This window comes from Phodopus roborovskii, unplaced genomic scaffold, assembly GCF_943737965.1.
Source record: "Phodopus roborovskii unplaced genomic scaffold, PHOROB, whole genome shotgun sequence".
Lineage (NCBI taxonomy): Eukaryota > Metazoa > Chordata > Mammalia > Rodentia > Cricetidae > Phodopus > Phodopus roborovskii.
In genome coordinates this window covers 1,161,467-1,175,645 of record NW_026126415.1, presented here as the reverse complement: position 1 = coordinate 1,175,645, position 14,179 = coordinate 1,161,467, and the positions used below count along the sequence as shown (strand labels likewise).

Genomic DNA, 14,179 nt, shown 5'->3' with positions numbered 1-14,179 from the left:
GGTTTAGCAGGATGAAAGCAAACGATAGGTGCTCGCTGCTCAACCCACTCCCTGTTTACCCCGCAGCTCATCCATACGTCACGGTGTGGATGGCCGGACTCACCATATGCTGAGTAAAAACAGAAACCACCTCTGTACTGTTGTCCGAGTTCATCTTCAGCAGCCTCCCAAGTCGAGGGGCACTGACTACTGTAAAGGTTATTGTTCTGTTTCCTGCCCTGTCATCGTTGGTCACAGCTCTCAGGGCATGAGATGACAGTGACTTCGTGGAACCTAAGAGTCAAAGATACAGGTAAGTACAAAGCTCACAGAGGCAGCCAGCTCCTCAAATGACCTCTCCGGACCTCTTCCAGACTCCAGAAAGGGAGTGCCAGCCATTATCCAAAACTAGGCGATGCGGGGCTGGTGATCACTGGGATAGCTTCTCGTGGACCTGGTTTACTCATGAACCTCAGGAAAAACCAGCTCCTCAGAGCTCCTCCAGCCATGGCCTTGCATCTCTTTGATTCCCTAGATAAAAGAGTCCGTGCCAAGGCCTCTGTGGCTAAACCCTCGGTGGTAAAGAAAGATCTGACTGTGTGGTGCTGGGAAGCCAAGGGGCTGTGGTTCCCAGGAGGGTGCGGATTGCCTCCTAAAGGAGCACAAGGGACCTCCCAGGCCTGTATCAAAGGCCACGTGAATGTCAGGGCTTTGGATGCTGAAGGACCATCCTCGTGGGATGGGAAGTCTGAATGTTCAACGCCATCTTCTGGACCAGACTCCTCCCTCATCTCTCCTAACCCTTTCAAAAGGTTAGCACGAGTCCTCCGCAGAGTCAGAGTAGGTACTTTGTAAATCACTTTTGAGTTTTATCCAATAATATTAGTAAATAGTAACCATTTATTATAACACATTACTATAGAATAATAAAATAATTATCCAATAATAACTAAGCCTCATTCTAAATGGCATCTATTTTTGCTTTCCTTCCTTAGCCTTTGTAGTCTTGAATAGGAAAGGCCACCATAGTTGATATTTAAACCACATTAGGCATTTGATAATTCCTAGGAGAAGACAGCTCTGGGTCTGGAAAACTTCCAATTTTGCAAATGTGGAAGTTCCATTCAGAACACCCGAGCCTCTGAAATGAACACTAGGCTCTTGGGGGTGGGGGTGGGGTGGGAGCCCATGGAATCCAGCCTCAGAGAGAGGACCTTTCTCACACAGTTCTGCCTCGAGTTCAGGACCCGTGTGCTGCTCAGAAGTTCCCACACATCCTTCTCATTGGTGGCTGCAGTCACTTTCTGGCTTCTAGAGCGCGGTACGGGTTAGAGGTCACACCAGGCAGGCCGAGAGGCATGTTTCTGTGCCCTCCATCAACGCTATAATGCGTAACCGGGGCACTGGCACCTGCCAACTCTCCTGTTACAGCTGTCGTGTGTCTCCTGACCACCTCCACACCCAGCCTTTCCCGTCCTCGGCTCTTCTTTGGAACACCCTGCCCCATGCCTTTGTTGTTCTTCTTCACGGTGACCCTGCCTTTCAACTCACTTCTTCCTTCACTTCCCAGGTTATTTAGGGGACAGGAGTAAAAAGGGGCCTCTGTGCCCTTTTTTCCATCCAAAGGGTATGGAATCCGTTGTCAGGTGGCTTCGCCTAAGTCAGACAGGGAGTTAAGCCTGAGTGCACACACCCGATGATAAGATACGGAAAGCCTGGGGCCGTGAAGGTGGCTCATTGGAGCAGAGTGCTTGCTGCCAAGCTTGAGGACCGAAATTTAATCCCTAGAACCGCATGGTGTAAGGAGAGGATGACCTCTGATAGCCTACCACATGCACTCTGCACTCTTTTACATACATACACACATGCACACGCGTGCACACACACACAAACACACACGCACATACACATATACACAGGCGCACGGGCGCACGCACACGCACAAACACACACGCACACACACACACACACAGGCGCACGCACACACAAACACACAGGCGCACGGGCGCACGCACACGCACACACACACACACACACACTCACGCGCACACACGTAATTTAAAATGTTTTTTAGAAAGAAACTACAGTATGTCTACACAGTGAGATGGTAAACCCTTCAGCACACACCATGAATCCCTTCTCCTTTCTTGTGGTTCCCACCATGAGGGACAGATGGGTTACTGGTCTCATTTCTTCTCCTTCATGACCAAAGAGGCTGAGGTGCAGACTTAGGAGAACGGTCCTTTGGAGGTGAGCTGCTTGATTCTGCATCTACAGAAGCTGGCCTTCTGTAGGTTAATCCTCCAACACTCCTCGAAAAAATTTAGATAAACAAAAAAATCTACAGCCCAAGGCCACAGTGTATTCCAACATGCCACCACTAAAGCTAAACAAACAAAATCTATGGTAGAATTCAATGTGAAAAACTCTTACAAAACCTCTTCTTGAAGAATAAATCACAGAGAAGGCAGCAGAATACACGTCAGTTAAATACATATGAATACCTCCCAAATGTGTGTGTGTGTGTATATACACACACACGTCAGTTAAATACATATGAATACCTCCCATATATGTGTGTGTGTGTATACATATATAATATATATATATATATACACACACGTCAGTTAAATACATATGAATACTTCCCATATATATATGTGTGTGTGCATATACATACATATGCATATATATATTGTGTGTCTATACATATATACACTCATGTTATACCCACATATCTATATATGTATTCAAAATATATGCAATAAGACAAACTGAAACATTAAAATAAAATATAGTAAAAATACTTTAATTTTACTTAGGTCACAGAAAATATTACATTTAGAGTTAAAAACTAATGTTCAAATTTGACAAAGCATAGAAACTACAGTCAGTCTTAAAACAGTCACATTCTATGTACTCTAATAATTATTTTGGCTTGCCATGCAAATTTTTTTCAGTATCAAGCTAGGGTTGAGCATACACAGGAGCCAACACAGGACTTCTGAGGTCTGATGCAGAGGAGTTCAAATGGTTTGGTACAGATTTGTTGTTGTCACTAACTTATGCCAGGTTACAACACTTCCTGAGCCAAAAAAGATTAAAACGTGCAACCCTGCCACATAATTACGGCTATTAACTTGCTGTGTGTGTCACTATATCAATCATGCTTAGGAAACTAAATAAACATTATTCTGATGTCCCTTCCTCAGAGAACTGGCATTCTACAAGGGACATCCTGGGACGCTGGCCTACGTGTAAAGGAGAAGGGCTGCTTGTTACAAGCTCTAGATTCGGGATCAGAATCGCTACGCTGCCTGGAGGGCTTAAGATGTGTCACTTAGCTATGTGACACAGAAACCTCCCGAGCTTGTGTCATTTACCTTTTAATGGCTCTTCAAAAGTTGTGTTTTATATACTATTTCACTTAAATTTTTCATAGTAACCCAACGTGGTAATTGAAAACAGAAGTAGCAGTAGCTGAATGTCCAGCCTATAATAGGAATAGATTTTTTTACTCCTGCAATAGCTCTAAAATAAATCATGCTTGCACAAAAACAACAGACTTTCCCCTGGGACTTTAGAATATGGATGTCTGAACATGTGGTTCTGCAATAGCTGATGCAGGACATCTTACATCATATCCGGAGATGCAGTGTGCCTCTTCGCCCTCTGAGGGCATGGCACAGCATGATGAGGGGGGACTCTCCAGGAAGATGCAGAGCGTGGCGCCACACGCAGCTGCTGGGACAAAGAGCCCTCAGGGGCCGCTGAAGAAAGGCTAGGTGGGTCCCTGGAGAGGGGACAAGGTGACAAATCGTGTTCGTGCTAGGTCACTCTGATATACAGCGGGGGCCCCTGATACTTGGGAAAGGGGACCCGTGAGGTCCATAGAACTCGAGCACATGTGATACCGCAGTTAGGAGACTCCAACAAACATCACTGCCACTCCAGAGGAAGGGATGTGAAGATTGGCCTTCCTCCCTCCTGGCCAAGAGCTGGGACAGGAAACAGGGCAGGGTGGAGACAGTGGCCACAGAGAACCAACTGAGCTAACAGTGGAGCCAGCATCTGAGTCCCAGCCCTGAGCTCTTGAAACACAGGGGCTGGGTCATATTAGAAGGAAGATTTGCTGGAAAAAGGAACAGTTACCAGGACTGTGGACAACAATGTGCATAAAGCTATAAAGACTCTAAGTTTTACACGAATTTGGCCACTTAATGTATGCTTTCCGGCACACTGTTTCAGTAAAACATCCAGCAGAAACTCGGAAGTGTGGAAGACAGCGTTCCTGACTTTCCACTAATACAACTGTCATCAATTATTAAACCAGACTATGCCAAGCTAGATGAAAGGTATTTAATCTTCTGAAGCAGCCACAATTACCCTAGTTTTGGAATTTTAAAAATAGATCACCATGTCTTTCCGATTACCGAAATGTAGCTGGTTATTGGTTTTGTTGTTGTTTTTAAACACTAAATGACTTCCTAATTGCCTTGGGGAGAAAATGGTAGAAGTTTCATACTTACTCGGAGAGAAAATTTACAGAGCATGGAAAAACATGAAGCTCTAGTAGAAGCTCATAGGTGACCCCAGCCCTTGCTGGGATTGGAAAGGTTTCTTTCCACAGACTTAAAAGCTGAGGACAACTTAGAACTTAAAAATGAACATTTAAGGGCTGGGGATGTAGCTCAGTGGTCGAGGGCTGCTCTATCTTCAATCAACCCTCAGCATTAATTACCATCGTCACAATCAAAATTAGCAAAACATCCCAGCAGTGACTGTAAAGTAATGGCAAGCGAGTATCATTTTCCTTGAAGCCTGTTGGGGAAGCAGGAGGGCTTGCTAAGCCATTGCTGCCAGTTGGCATTTCCTCTTTCAGTCACCCACCAACCTCCCAAGAACAGACTACCTGGCTCATAAGCACTGAAATACTGGTACAGTGTCTAGCCCTGTGGATCCCAAGTGAGTTCCACTTTAAAAGAACTAAGCCTTTAAAAGAGAAGACGAGGCCAGGCGGCAGGCGGTGGTGGCCCACGCCTTTAATGCCAGCACTCTGGAGGCAGAGGTAGGTGGATCTCTGTGAGTTCGAGGCCAGGGCATCTGATGTCTTGGTCTGACCTCTGCAGGCACAGGCTGCGTAGTCATATGTAGAGGCAAAACGCTCAAACACATAAATCAAAATAAATCTAAAAAAATTTAATTTTTTTTTTTAAGGAGCCAGGCCCATTCCAGAGACGCTGATTTAACTTGTATAAAGAGAGAGGCAGGCAGTGCTATTTTTAGGGTTGCTGGTTAGTTGAACCATAATTAATAAATTAATCAGTGCCTTTTCCATCTATGTTTGACTGTTAATGTCTGTCCTTTAAATCGGTTACAAGGTGCACGACTGCTCTGGGCCTTTCCTTTTCCGCAACATGCAGGCCATGCTGAGATGTCATTGTCTCCACTTCAGTGCTTTTTTGGAAATAACAAATTCCCGCTCTTTAAAATTTATTTATTTATTTATTTATTTATTTATTTATTTATTTATTTATTTATTGCTCTTGCCATTGGGTAAACCTTTCCTCATTTCTAAGAGTGTTAGCCAGAGCAGCCCACAGCTCCTTCTGTATCAGTCTGGCTCAGATTGCTGGCAAACAGCCACGCTAAGCCAGCACTAAGGGAAGACCCTGGCAAGCCCCAGGTGCTACAGACGATTTCCTATTCACAACACAAGCAGTTTGAAGAAAGTAGGAGGAGGCAGCTGTGGCTCAGCTGGCAGAGCACAGTAAAGTGGGCAAGGCAGTGCAAGCCTGCCATCCGACAGTCGGGAAGCAGAGGCGGGAAGATAGGAGTTCAAGGCCAGCCTGGGCTACAGGAGCTGTAGCTCCAAATGCATAAACAGCAGAGGTCTGGGGTCCGTAAGGACTCTAGGAGAGACGGGGGCGGGGGAGTACATGGGGGGTGAAGACAGCCCCTCCCAGAGTCCTCCCACTCCTCTTCAGTCCTTTCTTCCCCAGGGAAGAGGCAAGGGGAAACAAAGTTTGCAGAGTGGCACCCTTGCTGCTGTCAAACTTCTGAGAATTCTGTGGGGGTGGGGGCCTAATAAAGTAGCTAGAGTCATTTCACAGCAAAGGACATCACTTTAGGCCACACAGGTGGATTTTCTGAACAGATAGGAAAAGGCTGAGCCCCTCCCCCAAACACTCCCCAAGACTCTTACCTGGGAAGATGCTCAATCCTCTGTTGACTTCTAAGCTAATGATCAGAGCTCGGGCGGTGATGCTAAAGGTTTGCCAAGGCGCAAAATTCAAACCGTCGGTAACCTGAAAATTAAAGCCTCCCGACACTGCTCCTTCAAAAGAAGAACATACACTCTGGTCAATTTGATTATTCTGAAAGAACCATCTTTCCCTCAACTTATCTCCTCACACCGTCACCTGCAAGTAGCCACGGCAATCTCGTAATGTGTTAATTAGCCTCTGAGCTCACCGCATCACATGCACCCACAACAGACAGCCACACACACACACACACACACACACACACGCACGCACACACATTCATGTGCAAGCCCTGAAAACATATACATACACACACGCACACACACAGACATGCATACACACACAGACATACACACGTGCACACACATTCATGAAACAATGAAAAAGAGGCCATGAATTTGGAAAAAGTTGGGAAGAGCATATGGGAGGTTTGGGAGGAGGGAAAGGGAAGGGGGTATTGTATAATAATAATAATATCAAAAGATCAGGGAAATTAACAAACATCCACCTCCAGTTAACCATATTCTGAGTGGAGAGAGAGGGAAGGGAGAGGCCTGGCTTCAGTTTCCTTCAGGGTCTGCATGGAGATCACACTCCCACACTCTGTCAGAGGCTAGTCATACAGCAAAGTAGAAAATTAACTCGTGGAATCATTGAAATGGAGACCCGGCCAGCATCGACCCAGGCAATCCCCCAGGGTGCTTTACCACTCTGACTCACAAAGCAGAAGCAAGACCTCTATTCAGGGAGACCGTGGCCACTGAAAATGTCCATGATGCACTGTCTGAAAAGCCCATGGCCCTTACAGAAGGCACTGGGTAGGCGTGTGTCTCTGTTGCCCAGGGGGAAATAAGGAAATAAGGCAAGGAGTGAAGGGTGTGTGGTCAGACTGCGATGATGTCAGACCGCGATGATGTACGAGGTACGGGTACTCCCTTAGTAACACAGATTGACTAGCACAGGTTGATACTGGACATCTTTTAAGTCTTAGCTAAGCAAAGCTCATCTGGAAGCCCCAAATCCTCACTAGAATGTTTACAGGTGGTGTTTTTTGTTTATTTGTTGTTGCTGCTGTTGTTTTTAAACCAAATTGTTCACAGGTCACCATTAAAGAGACAGGGACTGGGAAAAAAAAAAGGCACTGCGCGTACCTAACTCCCAACAGGGCTCACGATCAACTGTTCCGCATTTGCTTGCTTTCCTAGAATTAGCTTTTCAAAGTTGTATTTAATGAAACACAAAATTAAAGAGCGAATGCCTTCTACCACTAGGAATCCTGGAAGCGCCTTATGATCCGAGGGACAAAATAGGGACAGAACCAGGGGACTATATCAAAACCAATGCAGAGTGTTACACAGAGTAGGGCCTGACAGGAAGCAGGCCAAAGAACGACAGGAAGGAAGCAGACACAGGGCAATCTGAGGCTACTCTGGCAGAGCTCTGAGCATCCCCAAGGGTACTTTCAGGAGAGCAAATGACCGAGAGCCCCTGGCTGAGACATCTTCGCTGTATCAAACCACTTAAGTTGTTGTGTGGACTGGAGAATTAGATTAGAGCAGAGCACTCTGCAAATGTAAGATGCTAAGTGAAATTAATTAAACCATCCCTTTGTTTGGGGCTGGTGATGGACAGATGGACAGATGGACAGATGGTTTCTGCAACAGAGGCATCTGCAGCTGGGCTCCAGTCGCTCTGAGAATTAGCTTGTCTCAATGTCCATTTAGGAAATATAATGAATTAGCCCTCATGTAATCCTGGCCTCTACCTCCCTTTCCTCCTCCTCCTCCTCCTTCTTTTTAAATCTATCTTCTCTCTCTACTAAAAGCAAACATTGACCTGGTAGCTGACAAGTCAATCAACACAGAGAGCTTGCTGTTGCTTCCATCCTTCACTGACAATGGTAACCCCTGTCCTCTAACCCGCATGCCCTTCAGTGGAGAAACACCAGCTTCAGGGACAGGCCAAGCTGAGTGGTTCTGAGCTGTAGGTTTTTTCATCTCAAAAATGGGGTCATGACTCCGCATGGCTCGGAGGACTAGGAGTACTTACGAAACCAGTGTGACTTGTGAGACAGTGTGTTGAGTGTGACTGCACCTCCCCTACTGCCAGACAAGAGGAAGAGATGTAGGACAGTGCTGGAAAGAACCCAAGCCCCAGGCCCAGGCTCCAGGCCCTGACCAGACATGAGAGCATCCTCATGCTAAACCGTGTCCAGATTCTTTGGGCAGCCTGTGTGTTAAGTGCCCAGATCATCAGAGCAGCATTACCTGTGAATTCAGAAGGTGTCTTATCTTCCTCGTTTCTATTGTATTCTTAGATAAACAGTTTAAACTAACTGGGGAAAGGACTTTGAGATTTAAACGTTCATGTTCTGCACTCCTGGGTCATGAGTGCCTCCTTCCAGCTGCTGTCCACCCTGGTCCACTGACAAGGGCACACATATAACAAAGCCAGGCCAGCCTGGCAGAGTTCCAGGGCCACCTTTCCAGCAAATGTTGCCGTTATTGATTCAACGATGACTAACAGGAAGCAGAAAGGGCCTCCAACCAACATCAGGATCTCATAAACACAGTGACATTCATTCATTCATGAATACAATCCTGGTACAAAACTGCTTTGCCCACTAATGTACCCTCAGCATCTGGAATGTGATTACCTGATACATAGTTCGTGTTCAAAATTATTTCATTTGTCCAAAAAGTCTTATTTATGAAGCACCTACTATGTTCTAGTTACTGTTTGAAGGGCTAGGATACAAGGGACTCTGCCCTTTCTTAGAATGCTTGCAGTGTCAGGGGTAGGGAGATTAAAAAGCAGAGGTCCAACTCAACCTCACCAGTCTCACAGCCAGGGCAAGAGCAGAGAGTCACAGAGCGATTCTACCCCAGTGAGGGGAGGAATGGGCGCTCACGGCAGGTACCTGGCATTACACGTCCTCCTGAGCAAGCCTCGAGGGAGGCGCGGGCAGGCTCTGATGGTTGTATTAGCTTTCCTCAACATGTTCTTTAAACATGCACAGAGCTTGGGAAGTGTCTACATCCCGGGGTTTTCCATCAGCAATTCCTAGGCGTGACAGCCGCTGCTCAAAACACATGCACCTGACCCTGCTCTCTGTGGCTTACCAGAGTGCACGAACACGAGCTGGCCCTCATCAATTTGCGCCTGAGTGAAGTTCTGGATGCTTCTGCCAGGGATGGACTTGAGAGCCAGGTGCCCGTTGCTAGGAGGAGTGGCCCGGTAGACCAGGTCCCGTGGGGAAGAGTCCTCGTCTTCTGCACACAGGCCATCTCTGGTCATCTCAGTGACCGAATTTGCCCACACCTTGAACAGAAGAGAACCAATTCCAGTCCACCTACACAGCCACAGCCCTGGGCACTTTGTGAAAAGATGGAAAAATTAAACCTCTCCACCGGAGTTTTTAAAGAACAGAGTTGCTTTTGCCTGCATGTATATATATGTAAATATATATGTGTGTGTGTGTGTGTGTGTGTGTGTGTGTGTGTGTGTGCAACGTACATGCCTGGTGTCAACGATTTGGGTTAACAGGATTCACTAACTATTCACTCAACATTAATTACTCGACAGTGCATATGAACCAATGTAAATATCTCACTATAAAGCCAACGGTTCCAAAGAACCTTGCATGGTGAACATTTGCTAAATGCACCACATGGAATCTCAGATAATGTAACATCTACTTTGTTAGGCTGGGTTGAGAATACGGTAGCTAATGGTGTCACCAGCTTTTAAACAGTTGAGGAGGAAAAACACACTTTACACATTTGTTACCCTTTGTTCTTCCTGTCTTACGTGAAAACAAGGGCCTGGCTTCTTTCTTCTTGTGCTGTTTGCTGTACTGATGGTTCACATCTGTACCCATAGCTGAGAAACACAGCTGCTTTCCTCTTACTGTTAAAATCGATGTGCACTGCCTGAACATCATCTCACTGCCTCTCCTCAGCCACCTCTGCTGCACCCTGTGTGTGTGCACGTGCCATGCAAGCTTGAGGACCCAGCCTCGATCCCCAGAGTCCACATTAAAAACACCCTGCCCTGGTGATACATTTGTAATCCCAGCGCTAGGGGAGTGAAGATGGTCAGATCCCTGGAACTCTCCGGATAGGTAGCCCAGGCTAATCCGTGAGCCCCAGGTCCCAGTGAGAGACTTTGCCAAAAATAAACAAAGTGCATGGCCCTGAGATTTTCCTCTGGCCTCCACAGGCATGCACACATACACACGTGTGTAGCTGCGTACACATGAATATACATATGCAGCAGCATGCTTAAACATCTTAACGCAACAGCTCACCAAATTTACTGTTCATCTACCATGCACCAGCAAACATTTCGAACACCTGTACTGTATCAGCGAATGAAACAAAGGAGCCATGTCCTTGCGGAGCCTGCACTTCAGCAGAGGTCACAGAAGGACATAGAAGAGAGGCTACAGACGCAGTAGGAAATGAACAGTATGGTGAGTTACAAAGTCAGCACACCATGAAAAAGAAAACACGGTAAGGGGGTTCCGGGATGTGGGACGTTCAAGCGGGGATGTTGGGGGAAGGCAGGATGGATGGAAGAGAAGAAGCCATACACATATGTGCATGTCCAGGAATGGGAAAAGAAGATGGCGCTTGGGACGCTGGAGCTGGCTCAGGGTAGTGGGAGCGGCGAAGCAGGTCATTGCAGCAGGAAGAAAATAAACACGATAGAAAAGAAGTCCCAAAACATAAGAGATGGTCAAATTATGCACTGTCAAAAACGACAGCTTGTCCTTGAGTCTTGGCCTGACAAACAAAACATCCAACCTGTCGTGATGCTCTGTAGAGTCAGGGAGACCAGAACCCCAGAAAGAACGATGCAGGATGGGAAACGGTCCGGTCTGGGAGTCTGCTGAAGGTGTCAGACTGGGAAGGAAGGTGGGCAACTGATGGCACGTTTGGGGCCTTGCCTGTGAGAGGGAGACATCCCCCACCACGGAGAGGCGGACAGCCTCATGAGGAGTGGACAGGGGCATCAGGAGTTCTCTGCTGAGTCTAAAACGATTTGGACACGGAGCCTCATCAGATGGAATCTGAATGTAAGTTTCTAGACTCGGGGAGTCACATGAGGGGGTGATCTGGATAGGAATGGCCCCCACAACCTCATGCTTAGTTACAGGGAGTGGAACCCTTTGGTATGACTAGGATTAGGAGGTATGGACTTGGTTGGGGAACTTTAAGGTTTCAAAAGCCATGTCGGGCCCAATCTCTCTCTGCGTGTCTCTCTGTCTCTGTCTGTCTGTCCTTCTGTCTCCCTGAACAACTCCCATGCCTGAGGATCAGGATGTGACCACTGCACAATAAATAAAAGACCCAGAGACTGACAATGAGGTTCAAATTTCAAGCTGAAGGTCAGAAAGGCAAAGTAGCCGGCCGGGCCACTAGCTCTTACCATTACCCCAGGCTGAATGGGCTGACCCTGCTGCCTCTCCTCAGCATGGCTGGAGAATCCCGAGACTGACTGTCCTCCCATCCCCAATGTGGCTGGAGAATGGATGGATCTATCCTCAATGTGAGTGCCTGATACCAAGACCTTGCTCCTGTTGGAGTTAAAGGCGTATGGTCCCAGGTGCCGAGAGCATCTTTGTGTGAGCTATTTCTCTCTAGGACTGGATCAATCTTGTGTAGATGTGCGTAGCCTTGGAATCACAGAGATCCATCTACCTCTTAATCGTGAGTCCTAAGATTAAAGGTGTGTGCCACCACCTAGCTACTGGCTGCTGGAATTAAAGGTATGTGCCTGGCTTCTATGGCCCATGACTGACTTTGCTTTCTGAATCCTTGGGCAAGCTTTAATAAATCATAAATAATACCGCACCCTCAACTACTTCTCCAGTAGGATGCCTGCCTGCTGCCGTGGCCCCTCCCGTGAAGATAACGGAAGAAGCCTCTGACACTGTAAGCCAGCCCCCGACTGAATGCTTTCTCTTCACAGCAATGGGACAGCGAATTCAGCAGTAAGCCCATTTCCACACGCCTGTATTCATTTCTTACAGAGCCCGGAAACGCTGTGTGTGCACTCATGGGCATTCTTGACTCTCACACCAGCTCTGCGGTGGCCGCCATGCTTTTTAGCAGAGTATCTAAAACTTCACTCCTAAGCCATAAGTCAATATGCTGCCTGCTCAAAAGGAGATATTTTCCTCAGCAAAAGAGGTACTCTCTCGGTCACAGGTCATCCAATGGTCACCAAAACACACTTGGGACAGGAGTTCAGAAGGCATGTAGGGTTTTTATGTTTTCATAATTTAAATATATACGCTGGCATGTTTAACAAAATGCCATGCCCGATCATTCCAGGTTCGGGTTTCACATTTCTAAATCATTCCATGTGGCTTCTTTCTGTGTCTTCAGGAATGAAGACTGATTTGGGAATGTGCTACCATTTCTCTTGCTATGACATGTAGACACTCACTCTTCTTTCGATCAGGAGCACAGAAGAACCACAGAAGCTCGTTTTCCACGGCAACTCCTCTGCGGTAAACAGCGCTCCCCGAACACCATCACCCCAGACAAACGGGAACCCTGTCACTTGCAAACATAAGCACCCTCGGGCCTCCATGTCTATTCACATCCGATTCCGTTCAGTTAGCAGCCCCATGGCTTCTGGGGCAGCGAGGCTCAGTGCCCAGCGTTGGGTCAACCTAACTTCAAATGGCTGGGAGAGGACAGCAATGGCCTCAGGCCTGAATTCAGATTTGAAAGGGATCCACGGTTCAAACAATAAGTATCTGAAGACAACAACCCGACTCCTGGGGCGGCCCCACCCAAATTCACCTTTGCTTGTGAGAGGAACTGACCGAACTATGGGCAGAGATGCCATCCCTGCAACAGTGAAAGACCCCGCCCACACACGCACGCACGCACGCACACATGCACACACGCACGCACACACGCACGCATGCATGCACACACGCACGCACGCACACACACGCACACACACGCACACACAAACATACGCATGCACACACACACGCACGCGCACACACACATACGCACACACACACGCACGCTCCCACACACGTGCGCACACGCTCCCACACGCACGCACACACACGCATGCACACGCACGCACACAGGCGTGCGCACACACGCACGCGCACATGTGCACAGGCGTGTGCACACTCACCCACACGCACGCGCATACACGCACTCACGCGCCCACACACACGCATGCGCACACGCACATTCACACACGCACACAGGCGTGCGCACACTCACCCACATGCACTCACGCGCCCACACACACGCATGCGCACATGCACATTTACACACACGCACACAGGCGTGCGCACACTCACCCACACGCACGCGCACACACACGCACACACATGCACACGCACACCCTTGTTCCAGGTCTCTGGGATCTGTGTGAACGTTCTGAACTTGCTGCCCTTCTGTGTGGTTCTTAGGACTGCCGCTGACCTTGTGACCTTTACTCTTCCACTTACCTGGCTGTAAAGCTCCTTCTCGTGATGAGTACTTGCCAAAAACAAACAGAGCCTGGGTGTAGCTCAGAGGGAGAAATCGTGGCTACCACACACGGGCCCAAGTTCAGTCCCTAGCACCGTTCAAAGTCAAGCCAAGCCAAACAGAAAAGTAACTAAATGGTTCTATTTTAGGGGAAAAAAACAAGGCAAAGCATTGTTGTATGGAAAGTTGGAAAATGGGGACATGAAGCCCCCTTGTGGCCAGCATTTTGTGTGGCCGGTTTAAAAGAAATCACTCGTTATATTTAAAAACACTCTTAATGGATTTCAGAATACAAAGGAGTTGGTTACTCAGGATGGCCTAACTGTGAGTCCGGTTTGTCAAAACACAAAGACCCCACCCATGCAACAAATGGCCTTCGTGATACCCCTGAAAGGCCCGTGGTTTAAGGCTGTGTCTCCT

General features: G+C 47.6%; 1 protein-coding gene across 1 annotated transcript in view; it reads right to left on the bottom strand.

The window, feature by feature from the left end:
• The window catches only part of LOC127221139 (chondroitin sulfate proteoglycan 4-like), a 56,548-nt gene that overhangs the window by 16,890 nt on the left and 25,479 nt on the right, over nucleotides 1–14,179 (bottom strand). Inside the window, 3 exon segments of the mRNA XM_051183057.1 lie at nucleotides 104–273; nucleotides 6,185–6,316; nucleotides 9,368–9,566. Coding sequence (XP_051039014.1) covers nucleotides 104–273; nucleotides 6,185–6,316; nucleotides 9,368–9,566 — 501 coding nt within the window.